Source organism: Ictalurus furcatus, chromosome 18 (genome assembly GCF_023375685.1).
Source record: "Ictalurus furcatus strain D&B chromosome 18, Billie_1.0, whole genome shotgun sequence".
Lineage (NCBI taxonomy): Eukaryota > Metazoa > Chordata > Actinopteri > Siluriformes > Ictaluridae > Ictalurus > Ictalurus furcatus.
The window spans coordinates 24191665-24205142 of record NC_071272.1 but is presented as its reverse complement, the minus strand read 5'-3'; the positions used below and the strand labels follow the sequence as shown (position 1 = coordinate 24205142).

General features: G+C 41.2%; 1 protein-coding gene across 2 annotated transcripts in view; it reads left to right on the top strand.

Moving 5' to 3' along the window:
• Positions 1-1126: 1126 nt before the first annotated feature.
• gabrb4 (gamma-aminobutyric acid type A receptor subunit beta4) overlaps positions 1127-13478 on the top strand; it is a 58357-nt gene continuing 46005 nt past the window's right edge. Inside the window, exons 1-2 of one of the 2 annotated variants that reach the window (XM_053648303.1) lie at positions 1127-2134; positions 4363-4454. In XM_053648303.1, coding sequence (XP_053504278.1) covers positions 2055-2134; positions 4363-4454 — 172 coding nt within the window. In that variant the 5' untranslated portion in view covers positions 1127-2054. Of the gene's footprint in view, positions 2135-4357; positions 4455-13478 lie in introns of those variants that run through there. The other variant, XM_053648304.1, reaches the window with a different exon arrangement.

Here is a 13478-nt window from a genome sequence, read left to right as displayed (position 1 = left end):
CTGCTTCGGTGCACTTCGGTGGACTTGGGTGGGTATTCATTCATACACACTCCATACTGGTGCTTTACAAGACAGTAAACAAATCATGTATGGTCACTGGATATGAGCAAGCAAATATGGCTCATAATAAAAGCAAATAATCTCACAAAGCGCCGCTTTAGGACGGATACCTTTCTGCGATGGAGAACGCTCCAGGAGAAGCAGCACAGGAGCCAGAACATCGAAGAAGCTTTGAGAAAATGTTGCAAACAAACATTCGCCATTTGGCCCCGCTGTCCTGCTTTAGCTGCTATAAAATGTGCCGAGGCCTTCTGCATCAGCGGTCGCAGCGTTGCCTAGCAACTGGACGGCACAGAGATCTCTGCAGAAACCCTCATCTTATGCTGAAAGGAAAAAAAAAAAAAAACACCAAACAAACAAACACAAAAACAAACATTCACTTCTTATCTTTGCGTTTGCTTGTGCATTTGATGAAATGAATATTTTTGAAATGAAATGAATTGACCATATCGACCTGAACATTAGGCCAGTGTTGATCATGCGCTGCTTTAAAGTCTGCCTGTGTAAAATATAACACGCTGGCATGCACTCGTGCTGGAAACACATCCACCTTCTCCTCCTTACTACATGTGCATGGTGTGTCCTTGTGGTGAAGTCTGTGGCCGGTGTGAAAACCTCTCCAGGATACACCCGGCGCATTTTAATGGGTTGCAGGGTGACTCGAGCAGCGCGCGCAGCATCCATTCCCCAGTGATACAGCGTGCGCAAATACTACTTTCCATCTTTGGGCTTTTTTATTTATTTCTTTTCCTGACAAACCTTACAATCTTTACTCACTGATCACACCGAGAGAGAGAGAGAGAGAGAGAGAGAGAGAGAAACAAAGCAAAACAAAACATGATGTCGATTTTTCTCCAATCCAGCCATCTAAGCGTAATCCTGGGTACTATTTTCCGCTCTTGATTTCCTTTCTTTTTTTTTTTCCTTTCCCCCCCCCCCCCCCCCTCTTTCTCTCTCTCCATGTCGGCTCGTGGAGGCGTTCTTCAAGCTGAAGTGTGTCATCGTGTGTCGGCCGCCGTTTCTCCCCGAACATGCTGGGCTCCTCAACACACACATAACGCACCGAGGATCGGCGTCGCGCCGCGTTTCCAGCAGGACGCGTTTCCAAACCTGGACTATTTTACGCGTTTTTTATTCTGATCGAGTTCACAAGACGCCGTTTTTCCCCCCCTTTCTACAAGGGTTTGCTTTCTTCAACTTCATAAAAGGGGGTAACCACAGACTACTAGACGCTCTGACGTCCGCATCCCAGATTTTTAATGTGCATATTGTTTTGCTTTTCTCCAGCAGTCGGAGAAACGAACCTCGTCCCTCCAGCAGCCGTTACGCGGGGATGCTTGTGTAGATTTCCGTGGGGTTTATTATTTTTTTGGTTTATTTGTTTGTTTGTTTGTTTGTTTTATCCACCGCACCCCCTAAATCTCCCAACATCTTTTCGAGCCGAAGGAGGAAAAGACAACATCCTTAAAGCATCCTAGTGTGGAGCAGATCCCCGGAACCATGGCTCGTCCGCAGATTCGGACCGGGATTTAATTCATCTGAGTGACACGAAGACGCCACTTTTCTGTCTTTCTTTCTTTCATTTATTCTTTCTCTCGTTTTTTCCCCCCCTTTTCTTTTTATTTTTCGCTTTTTCCCCCCCGGTAGACCCTTTTTTCGTTACTTCTGAATTAAAGTGAAATGTAATCATGATGTGTGATGTGCTGTTGGTCGAGCTGCTCTGTGATCTGTACGGATTTCCATAACCGGGGAAAACACCTTGGGACCAATTACGAGCTTTTTAAATACCCCACTTCTCTGCTCTTTTTTTTTTATTGCAGAGCAATCACACATGTGATCCAGTGGGTTTGATTTGAGCGATTGATTTGGCCCGTTTTATTCCCCTTTCCGTTCCCTGTGTTGGATTTTTTTTTTTTGTTCTAATCTTTGATCGTTTTGGACCACGGGCGGTTGGATTACTGAAGGTGTACATATATATAAACGGATTTGTGGAAATGTTGGGTCCTCACCAAGAAACAATATGTGGAATTGTCTCTGCTCTGACAGTGTTGTCGTCTGTCTGCTTTGTACAATGGTAAGGAAAAAATTGATGAGTGATCTGAGATTATTTTTTGAAGGCGCAGGGTTTGGGATGAATTGCGCCAGGCTGCTTATTGCTATTGGCCATCACTGATCATTCACTGATAGGGGCTACTGTAGTGAATACTTGTCCATCCAATGGCATAAATACTTGAGGTGTGTGTGTGTGTGTGTGTGTGTGTGTCAGTGAGTGCGCGGGCAACATGCGCGTGTCCGTCTCCAGACGCGTACATTATCGATAACACTGGCACCATATCATTAAAAAAAATAAATAATTATATATGTATATGAGTTTTATTCCTGTATAGCTTATGCCTGCACGTATGCTCTGTACACATACACGTCTGCTCGGCCTAAAGCGACGTGACACTGAGACTAGCGCAGTCTCCAGCCTTTGACGTGAACGTGCGTCTAAATGCACAACACGTCTCTCTCTCTCTCTCTCTCTCTCTCTCTCTCTCTCTCTATTTCATTCTTAAATCAAAAGACCTATATCTATCATTTTGCCGCAGACATATCTGATCAATGCGTTTATATCTCAGTCCAAACCCCCCCCCCCCCCACCCCTAGACTATACTAGCTACCATCATGCCTTCTGATTATTAGTACAGGTTCATCATGGCTTGGTGAAAGTAAAAAAAAATAATAATAATAAAAAAAAAATCAAAACACGAAAGTAGATCAGATGTAAATCTTCTTTCGTGCTGTTCGGATGCTCACCTGGTTCTTTGGTGCTGATATCTGTGCCACCTGTAAGCGTACATGATAAGCAGTTCATCAATAATTACACGCTCATTATATGTCAGAAAGGACAGAGATGCTAACAAGTGGACTCCATAACTGCATACGGTTATTAGAGCCAGGACATCTTAGACAGCACAGGCCCCAAACCGAGCATCTTCTACTGTTGACGTTTGGTCTCACAGCTCTGCACGCAATGGGTTTCCAGAACGAATCGACTGAATCCGTGGTGCTGCATTTCCAACATCATATTAGGCATGAAATGGTGACTGGATATATGATATATTGGGTCTGGCTTTAGCATTTGCTCGGCAGTGTTGCTGTTTGGACTTTCACCCTTCAGCAAACTGTAACGAAATCATATCAGAATCAATTTTCTAGCTACTAGACCAAAGTGATTCTGATTTAAACTGGACTAAATGCAAGGCCGTGTTGCAGCGTTGGTTTTCAGGCTCCTTACAGACGAATGTCTCCGCAATCATGACAAAAACTGAGCAAATGAGCATACAGTATGTATTCACACGAGATTGTGTTGTTTAAAGTGCTAAGTGATGTAGACATCGTCATCGTCACGCGGTACACCTTGATACAAGTTCTGATGACTGGTGAAATGTAGTCTACAATATTCTATTACGGTGTCAGTCGTTTAATTTATGTCTTATACTGTCACTAATATTACTGAACACATCACTGCATGAAACTGATCAATATAAGTGCATGTGTATGAAACATTATCCTCAACAGCAGGGGTGGAAAAAGTACCAGGAACCCGTTCTTCAGGATAACTACGGGTAGTGTGTCAAAATCGCTCGTCGATCCTGCGTGACTAGCTCGCTCGCTAAGCAATCAGTCATAAGGAAAATATCCTGCTAACTCACACAAAACCTAGATTTTGGCTTGCTGGTTAGCTAATGTTAGCAAAACCGTTCTGGAGTAGCTAATTTAACAAGCCAATTTACAAAACCTAACTAGCTTGCTAATTCAACAAGCTAATGTAAAAAAAAAGCAAAAAAAACAACAACAACAACCTGTAACTAGCTAGCTAATTTACTGAGATGAATTACAACACATGACTAGCTAATTTAGCAAACTCATCCTTTATGAATCAGTATCTCCAACAAAGACAACATCTTATTGATAAAAAAAAAAATAATAGAATAGGATAAAAAAAATATGAGAAAAAATATACACTACATAAACATCTCATGGTGTTTGAGATTTGTAACACGTAGTTTGAAGGATAAAATGAAAACGTAAAACGTATTTTCTTTTCTCTTGGAAATTGACTTGAGTAAGAACACAAGCATTCACTTCCAAGAATACTTGAGTGTTACAGCACTTAAGCACAGTAATGAAGTTTTCCACCCCTGCTCGCAGGTTTTCTCCAAAAGTGTAAATAATGTCCCTAGCTATCTATAATGAAGCAATTCTGCTCGTTCGTCACGGTGCTATGTTTTAATAACTGTAACTGTCTGCCCTTAGCAATTCTGCTGCATCTGGAATATCTGTGGCCAAATCGACAGTGGACAAACTGTTGAGGGGGTATGACATCCGTCTCCGGCCGGATTTTGGAGGTACGTCCATCCTCTACCCCCTTCCCCTCCTTTTCCAGTTCTGTTCCTCTTCACGTGTGAAGTAAAGTGAAAGAGTTCCTCCGTCAAAACGCTTCAAATTCTGCATTCGGCGTCTGCTTCTAAACAATTCAGCCAAATGAATAGCTCTTGCCATTCCGAAGCTCGCGCACAGATCACAGTGAAGTAGTAAAAATATTAAAAGTACTGGGAGGAAGTTATTAACATTGTTGGAGGTATTGCTGGATTCATACCCGCTGCAGAACCTAATTTCAGGCTTAGGAGGTAGATGATCCAGACAGCGAGGAACATCTGAAACAAAGGGAATATTTTTCATTTCTGATTACATTTACCCGTCGCTTTTGTCTTTGGGGAAAAAAAAAAAAAGGAAAAAAAAGAGAAAAGAAGCAGAAACAGCAGCAGAAGGACTTCTAAAGGCTGAGCACACTGTTTCAGCTGCCTATGATTCATAGTTATGCACACGTTCACAATTTTAAAGAACCCCAGGGATGCTTCTTCATCCACAAAACACAAAATAACTTTGCCTCACCCACAAAAAAATGCTTTGTTTGAAGGACGATGTGTCCAACCATTCATCACAGGTCTCGGTTTTGTCCCCTGACATTGCGAAGAGGCCGTAAATTCACCGCTGGAGGTGCTTTTTCTTTCCGTCGTTCAACCCACCCTCAGCAAATTAGCTTGTATTTCAACAAAGGAGCAAATCTTTGCAAAGCACGCAACAGAATCGAATTCTCTAGGGCTCCGAGGAAGCTGACGTTATCCATCCATCCATCCATCCATCCATCCATCCATCCGTTCCTTCTTTCGTGCATTACCACCGTTTGTCTCCACTGAATGTACACCGACGTTATTGGAGAAAATACACTTATGATAAGTTTTCTTCATTGAACACGTGGAGGGTATTTCAGGACATGACTTCACGTTGTACTTGCAGTGAGCGGTCTAATAAGCTAGCGATAATAATAACATCTGCTAACTTTAAACAACTGGGTTGAGTTTCGTTATTGATGAACATCCTGAATCTCAGACTACGTGAAGAACTGTACTGTAAATCACACCTCGCCCGAGAAAGTCTGTCTGCTTATCTGTGTATATGATTTAAAACCTGGGTTCCAGATGAAGCAGCGTATCCCAGTCCTGTGACGGGTACAAGAACACACAACCTGTCATTTTCCACACAAAATCTCACACACACACACACACACACACACACACACCAAAAAACAAACATTTTCCCAACAGCGGACTGTTGAACAAAAGAACAGACTGTGGAGCAGAACAGAAGGGAACGTGTGTGCAGAGAGAGAGTGAGTGTTTGTGTTAGTGTATGTGTGTGTGTGTGTGCGCACGTGTATGTGTGTAGTTGTCCTGCTTGCTTCTCCCCTCTCTTCGGCCATTATCCAGGACTAAGCCGCTAAAACAGTGAGCGGTCGTTGCGTCCGCGTTCAGACGACTCGCGACCTCATTACACTCGGTATAAACTAATTATTAAAACTACACGGCCTATATTCATCTACATTTAACAGTAACGGAGAACGTGGCGAAGTAAAAGTACGTTTCTGTGATTAAAAATGAACACGAGGAAGCGTATAAATACCGTATGGCCAATTAAACCTACTCTTAAAAGGACATTTTATTTCAAAAAGTTACTAACGAATATAAATATAGCGCGTCACGACGCACCGCTGCACTCCTAGTTGTATGTTCCGTAAGTAATCGATGTTTTTATTCTTGTAGATGTTACATCACTTATTTCCTTCTACAGAATCACACCGGGTTTATTCGCACCGGTTCATTTAACGCATTCATTCCATGCCTTCTTGGTGCTTCATACAACGTTCGATGTCGATGTACGTGTGTTTGGAAAGGCAGGGGTATACGGGAAAACCCAGCTGCTTGGTGCAAGCCAAAGGCCTGCGTCACATTCTTCATGATCAGAGCTAAACTCCCCTTACACAACCGCTGACTGCTGAGCTTTTAGAAGAACTCGTTTTAATCTACGTTAGCTTTAGGTTCCTTTTACAAAGTAAGAACGCTAACGCTGTTAATCTAGACCAGTTCTCAAGACCAGTTCCCAAGCTTCCGTGTCATTTGAACCCCTTCGGCATAAATTATTTGCTTTCAGTACCCCCTGCGATTTCAGGCAGGATAACGTTAAGCGAAGCGTTCGCTCCTTGCTTGTTTTGACTCGTCAGCTTTTGCTGTTGTTGTTCGGCTACGTGACTTTACCTTGAAACGTCCGAGCGGTTTTTGTGGTCTGTTTTTTTTTCTCTTCATGATCTATTTTCAAGAAAGCTGCTCCAAACATATCGCACCACACACTTGGAGGCGGGTTTGGCCTCCGTCAGTATCCAAGGACGTGAATGTGACATTTGAAAAACGTCTCGCTGTACTTACAGAACGTTTGTTTCGTGCTTGGGTGTTCCTGTCTTTTTTTTTTTTTTGAGAGTTGTAAAGATGATGACGTTTTTAGCCACGAAGATGAATTAGCCTGCTAACACAGACATTTCTGTTTAACTCTCGTGTACTAAGAGTGACTATTACTTGACACGGTCAATCAACTTCTCTTCACGTTTTACTTCTGGAGGTTGTTATAAAATGTTCGGATATTCATTGTTTTCATTCATTTAGTTCAAACCTGGTTGGAAAACCCAACACCTAGACCAAGATCTAGTGTACTCCGTTGCTCTGCGATTAGCATCGCCCCGAATGCAAAGAGTTATATTATAGGCAGTGGTGGCTGACCCTGAACCGTGGCTGACCCTGCGCTCTGACCCTGAGTTCTGACTCCTAACAAGCTGGGATATGCGAAGAAAAGAATTTCACCGTGCTGTAATGCATATGTGACCGATAAAGTCTCCTTCTATTAACTACAGCGGCATATGAAGTTATGAGGTACTTTTAAAGCTAATTGGTGATACGTTAAGGTTCTGCCTAAGAAAAGCCGGACTAATGTTTGATCAGACTTGTACCCAGCTTCAGATAATCACAGTACTGTCCAGGGATCTTTTGATATCTTGCTATTATAGCTGATGGAGTGTCTTTCTCAGGATCTACCAGCATTAATGCACAGCCTGAGTCAGGCTGAACAGCCCATGCATAAATCACACGCAACAGGTCAAGAATGTTAGCAGCAGCTAATCAGGATTTAATTAGCCGGTTTGGTCATTCTGAATGAGCTTGGTTATGTAGATGGTGAAATACACAGAGCGAACTTTGACCTCTGCGTTCAGAACGAAGGGCTGCGGGACTATCGCTGCAACCCTTTTTGTTCCTATAAAGAAAAATCAAAACGATGGAACATCAGACGTGTTGTGTGAGAAGGAAACGGGCGTGGCAACAGAAATCAAAGACAGCAGATCTGTCCTTTTGATTCGAATGTTTTGAGACGTTTTTCTACTTTTATTACAATAAACCAAATGTTACAGATGATAGATTGTTAAACCTAGACATTTCTAGACATTTTCTAGACTGTCTTATTATTTTTATTGACAGATTAATTCTGCTCGTTTAAGCGTTTCTTTCTAGAAAGAAGTGAAATGATCTACCAGTTTAAAGCTTGAAATTAGTATAAATGACTAGAAATAGGTTTAATAATCGTGTATTTGGTTTATTGTAATCTTACCGTATATTATTATTAAACACTACAAAAATATCAAGAAATTCAAGTTATTTAAGTCCTGTATTAAGACATCGTTCTTTACAGAGTGATGGAGAATAAGTAACACCAAAAATAATAAACACATAATCACTACGATGTTGAAGCTGTCTTTAAAAGAAAAAAAGAACCCTTTTTCTTTGCTGATAAAGATACTGAAACCTCGAGTATCAGCCGATACCGAGACCCGTCCGATATGGGTTTCTTTAAAAAAAACTTCTAAGCCTTGCGAGGTCTAATAAAATCAATCCTAACAAAAGTAAAAACCAGTCAAGTCTCTTGACTGTTTCAAGTTCCAAAAAAAAAGTACTTTTCCAAATCCCCTGCAGGTCTTTGCCATTTGTTACATGATCCGATCCAAATCTGATATGTTTTCAATGATTTCCGATCCACGTCGGTTTCGACCCGATAACAGTGCTGGGTATCGGATCTCCAATAAACACTCAGACGTACCGTTTCCAGGCAGCTTTACGTCACATTAGCGGTATACTGTATACCAAGAAGCTGATCTGAAATATTTACATACTGTTTGTATAGTATACGCAATCTTATCCACAGCACTCATCCACCATTCACAAAGATAGCCTAAATCTGGAGTATACACGCTTCAAGAGCTGACATGCACTGCAGATTATACTCGACTACAAAAGCTGGCACCATACTGCATTATCTTAAAAAAATCAAAAGCTGGGATATAAAAGCTGAAAATCGTTATAGCTAGCATAAAGCTGCGAAATACGAAATCGGACGTCGGCTGTAACGGGAGTGATGCAGTGTCGCTGACCCGGACCCTTTTATACCCTTCTAAAGCGATGATGTCCTTCCCGATCTGCTAATCCCTTACATCCGATCTGGGTCTCTTGCCGGGAAATCCTAAACGTGTAGTAGACAGAGAGGGGGACAGAGAAAGACACACACACACACACACACACACACACACACACACATACATATATATATACACGATACAAAAATTACTATTGTACAGTGCTGGGTCTTTATTCAGTTTCGTACCACCCATTATCAATGGCAACAGCTTTTCTCCACAAAGTTATAAGTCATGTTCTACATACTGTCAATTAATTGGAAATTAAACTCTGGAGGGATTCGATTTAAATAAGAAAACTTTTTAATATTCAACGATGCTTGTTTTAGTTCATTCAGAATAAAAGAAGCTCCCAGTGTCTTTAGGTTCTGTGTAATACCGTTGGGAGAGATTAAGATCTTTACTGGAAGATATTAACAGCGTTGTTATTAATTTATTACTAATTTATAAAATGCAGAAGTACAGGATTTAGGATATCTATAATATCTCAGGCTTGAATCGTCGGTTAATCGTCACGGAGCAAATACCGTTTGGGTTCAGACCTCAAAACACTTCATACAAACAATAACGTATTCAAAACGTGGGGGATTATTATTACTTCTCTGAAATTCTGCATTTTAATAAACTATATTAGACCTGTTTGTGTGTGTGTGTGTGTGTGTGATCTTCATAGGGTCTGACATAATTGCCTTGTACACCCTACTACATGTACAACTTTAATATTCAGCTACAGTAAAAACGTATAATTTAAAAAAAAAAAAAAAAAAAAAAAAAAAAACAGAGCCGAGTTTAACACGTAAAAGTTCTTTTCTGTCTTTCTGGAGTAAGAAACGTATATTGAACCTACATTCACAAGAAGAATAAGGAAAAAGCCATTACTGATTGGTATTACGCAAAACTTGAGACTGAGGTGGACATCTCGTTTCAAAATGAAGTGACAGTAGAGAGGGCCTTCGCTTCTCCGTACCAATAATTCCTCACGTACGTTCTCGCTCTTCACTCAGTTTTCCCAAACTCGGCCATACAGCATTTTCAGACTGATAGCCGATAATACGTGTATGTGATGATATGAACCACACACACACACATACAGTGAGAGAGAGTGAGAGAGAGAGAGAGAGAGAGAAAGGGAGAGAGAGAGAGAGTATTATATATACATAGTCGTGCATTTCAGTAGGTGTTGATGGTGGGACAGAATTCAACTCAAATCAATTAATTGAGTTAACGTTGCTTAGAGTTAGCATATTTTGCCGAGCGTACCGGAGGAGTCTCTTCTGATTCTGCATTTCTTTTCAAGGAGCTCGTCTAGTCCGTATCCATGTCGTGCTGAGGCACTAGTATAAGGCTTTGCTCGGTGCACCGGGCCGACGGTCACCGCACAGCAGTTTGAGAAATGAGTTGGCCAAAGCGCATTTGTGTGACATTCAGCCAAAGATGAGATTACAGTGTATACAGGAATACATCTTGTGTTTAGCTGAATATATGGCCAGTGACATCATTTTGGTTCGTGTTGCCTCTGTACACCACCACGATGGATTTGAAATGAAGCAATCATGATGTTAATGAAGTGTAGACTTTCAGCTTTAATTAACAGAAATATTGCATTAACATTTTTGGGAATTACAGCCATTTTTACATTTTTTTTTTTTCACAGAGTCCCTACATTTTCACAGGGGCAAAAGTAATTGGACAATTGACTGATAAGCAGTTCAGTGGCCAGGTTGTGGCTTGTTTCCTCGTTATTTCACGACAGATTAAGGAGATAAAAGATCTTTTCGTTTGCGTTTGTTAGCTGTTCATGGGAACTCTCAATATGCGGTCCAGAGAGGTGTCGATGCAAGTGAAGGAGGTCATCATTAGGCTGAAAAAAAACTCCCCAAAACAGACCTATCTACGATCAAGTCTACGCTCCACCACTTTGATTGGATGAGAGGCGTTCCAAGTGCACTGAAATTTAGTATAACAGCACTGGGACAGACATTTCACTCCGCTTGTCAATTCTAGCAATACCTCATTACACCGAAACCGTTACTACACGTATAACGGGCTGTCAGTCAGTCTGTGCGTTGGCATGGCGACACGTAACACGCTATCCGGCCGTGCTTTCTTTGGGATCTATTTCCATTGACCGAGTAAAAAAAATAAACAAACTGTTTGGTCACATTGTGTCTGTTACATAATGCGAGTTACTCGGTATTAATTTCTTGTTTACAGAACAGTCGTATAAAAGCAATATCGCGCTCAGCATCTGCGCCCTGCTGATATTTAGTACAACAGCACTCTTGCTTGTGCAATATTGCTTCATTGTGAAACAAATCATGGGCGTCGCAATAAATATTCAGCGGACGAGAGCGTAGAGAAGCTAAAGCAGCTCTTCTGGAAGTTAACCTGGCAGAAGCGACGGTTTATTAGAGCGAGCTAGTCAGTGGCGATGCTTCCAGTCGCTAAGCACGGGACAGCTTTCTCTAGGGTGAATTTGCGAAAGAGAGCCGAACTGCGTTATTTGTGCTAAAAAAAAAAAAAAATGTTACGGATATCATCTCGCGTGCCACAGGAACAGCTCTCAGGTGATTCGCTGCTAGAGTTAATCCTTTAAAATGAAGTAAATGTGAATCGTTCTGTACGCTTCTATCGTCTTTGCTCACAGTTAATATTTTAAATGTTTTACGGATGATAGTTTGGCGAAGAGTGAGCGCCCCTCAGGCAATCCGATATAGTTTGATAGGCGTTAATGCAAACAGAACAGCGTGGAGATTTCAGACATAATCTAGCAGGGTGTGGCATCCTCCGCTTCCTACAGTTCGGTGCTCGGCGACTGGAGAAAACACTCTGCGTAGGCGTCGAAGAGAAAACAAACCGAGTCTTTATATAACTCGAATTTGGCAGAAGAGATCGAGAAATCCCTTTTCCAGAAACGTTTCCAAAGGCACGCCAATGTGTAATGGTCCAAAAGCTCACATCCAGCTTCGGTTGGATTTCAGGACGTAATCCCAATCCGTGCTCAGTAGTAGCCTGAAAATAAGTGTTCTACGTCTGTCTGCATTGCGTTCAGGGCCAATTCCGTGCACTCTTATTATTTCAATTTGTTTGTCTGCTAGCTCAGGAAACCATTCGGCGTGAAATGTAGAGAGAAAGCGTGCAGCATTTGAGCCATAAGTACCCTCTGGTAGGGTAATAACATGCACATTGTCCCTGCGGCTTCGGTTCTTCAGCTCTTGCATCATTTTAGCCTGGCTCTGCTGGGAAATCTCTTTTGCTCGCTGGATTCTAGTTTGTAAATTATTGCAATTGTACAGTAGTTTAGTTTGTTCAGGTTGTTGGAAGACTGTAACATCTCCAGCTGAATGAAGTCAAACGTACGTACAGGGAACGGCTGTTGCTACTTATAGCAGCTAGCTAATTTTTAACGGAAAGTATTATTTGAGCTGAGAGAAACGTCAGGTGGATTGTAGCGGCAGCCATTTAAGCATCTAAGCAGCCATCTTGCTTCAGGTTATAGGGGGAAAAAAATCCTGTAAAACACCTGTAATCTGTGCCAGTAGAAATGCGTTCAAGTGATTCATTGCGTTGAAATATTACACCAAATAATCTTCAGGCAAAATGGATGCTTCCTGTTGTGTCACAAATAATTTCCCAGGTGGTAAGCAAACATAGACATAAACTGTGAATAAATAAATAAATAAATAATCCGTTAATTAACTGTTTAGAAACACGGACAATTATGATTATTTTACATTTTATTTCTATTTGTAATATAGTTATTGTTTTTATTCATCATTAATACAACATGTTTCTTTAAAATATGTTGTCAGCGTTGATATTTTTCTTGAAATCAAAGTCGACGTTTTGTGGCTTTTAGTAAGAATACGTTCCTCTAAAGGTTCCTCTAAAGGTTACCTACAAGCTAATGCGCTCCAAAACAATGACAAAATTCACATTTAGAAGATGTACGCATTCAAAATGTACAGTCTCTCTCTCTCTCTCTCTCTCTCTCTCTCTCTCTCTCTCTCTCTCTACCGCCGATACGGATCAACAATTTTGATGACGTCATTCGGCACTTCAGCTTCTTATCAGATTTCCGTCCAATCAAATGCTTTCGAGAATCTGAAGTGTCCCGCCCCTAACGTTATAAAAACCCACAGTACTAACTGTCATGTACGGATTAGTCCAGGCTTTGAGGTAAATCAAACGCTATTGGCTATTTAAAAAAGGGGAGGAGCTATTGACCACTCGATATGCCCCGCCCTGACTTCCTGTTTCATCGGAAATCACGTCAACACATCGAATAACGCTACGTGTTTCAAGGCGCTTCACGGGGACTTTAAATACATTTTAGGTGACTTTTAATATTTGAGATTTTTGCAGAAAGGTCGATTTGATGTATATTATGCCTTGTATGATGTTTTGCACGGAATTTACTGTATTTCTAAATAATAATAATAATAATAATAACTTTAATCAAATAGATATACGTTAGACGGATCACCACAAAACACACACAGTTGACTAAACTCGAGCGGAA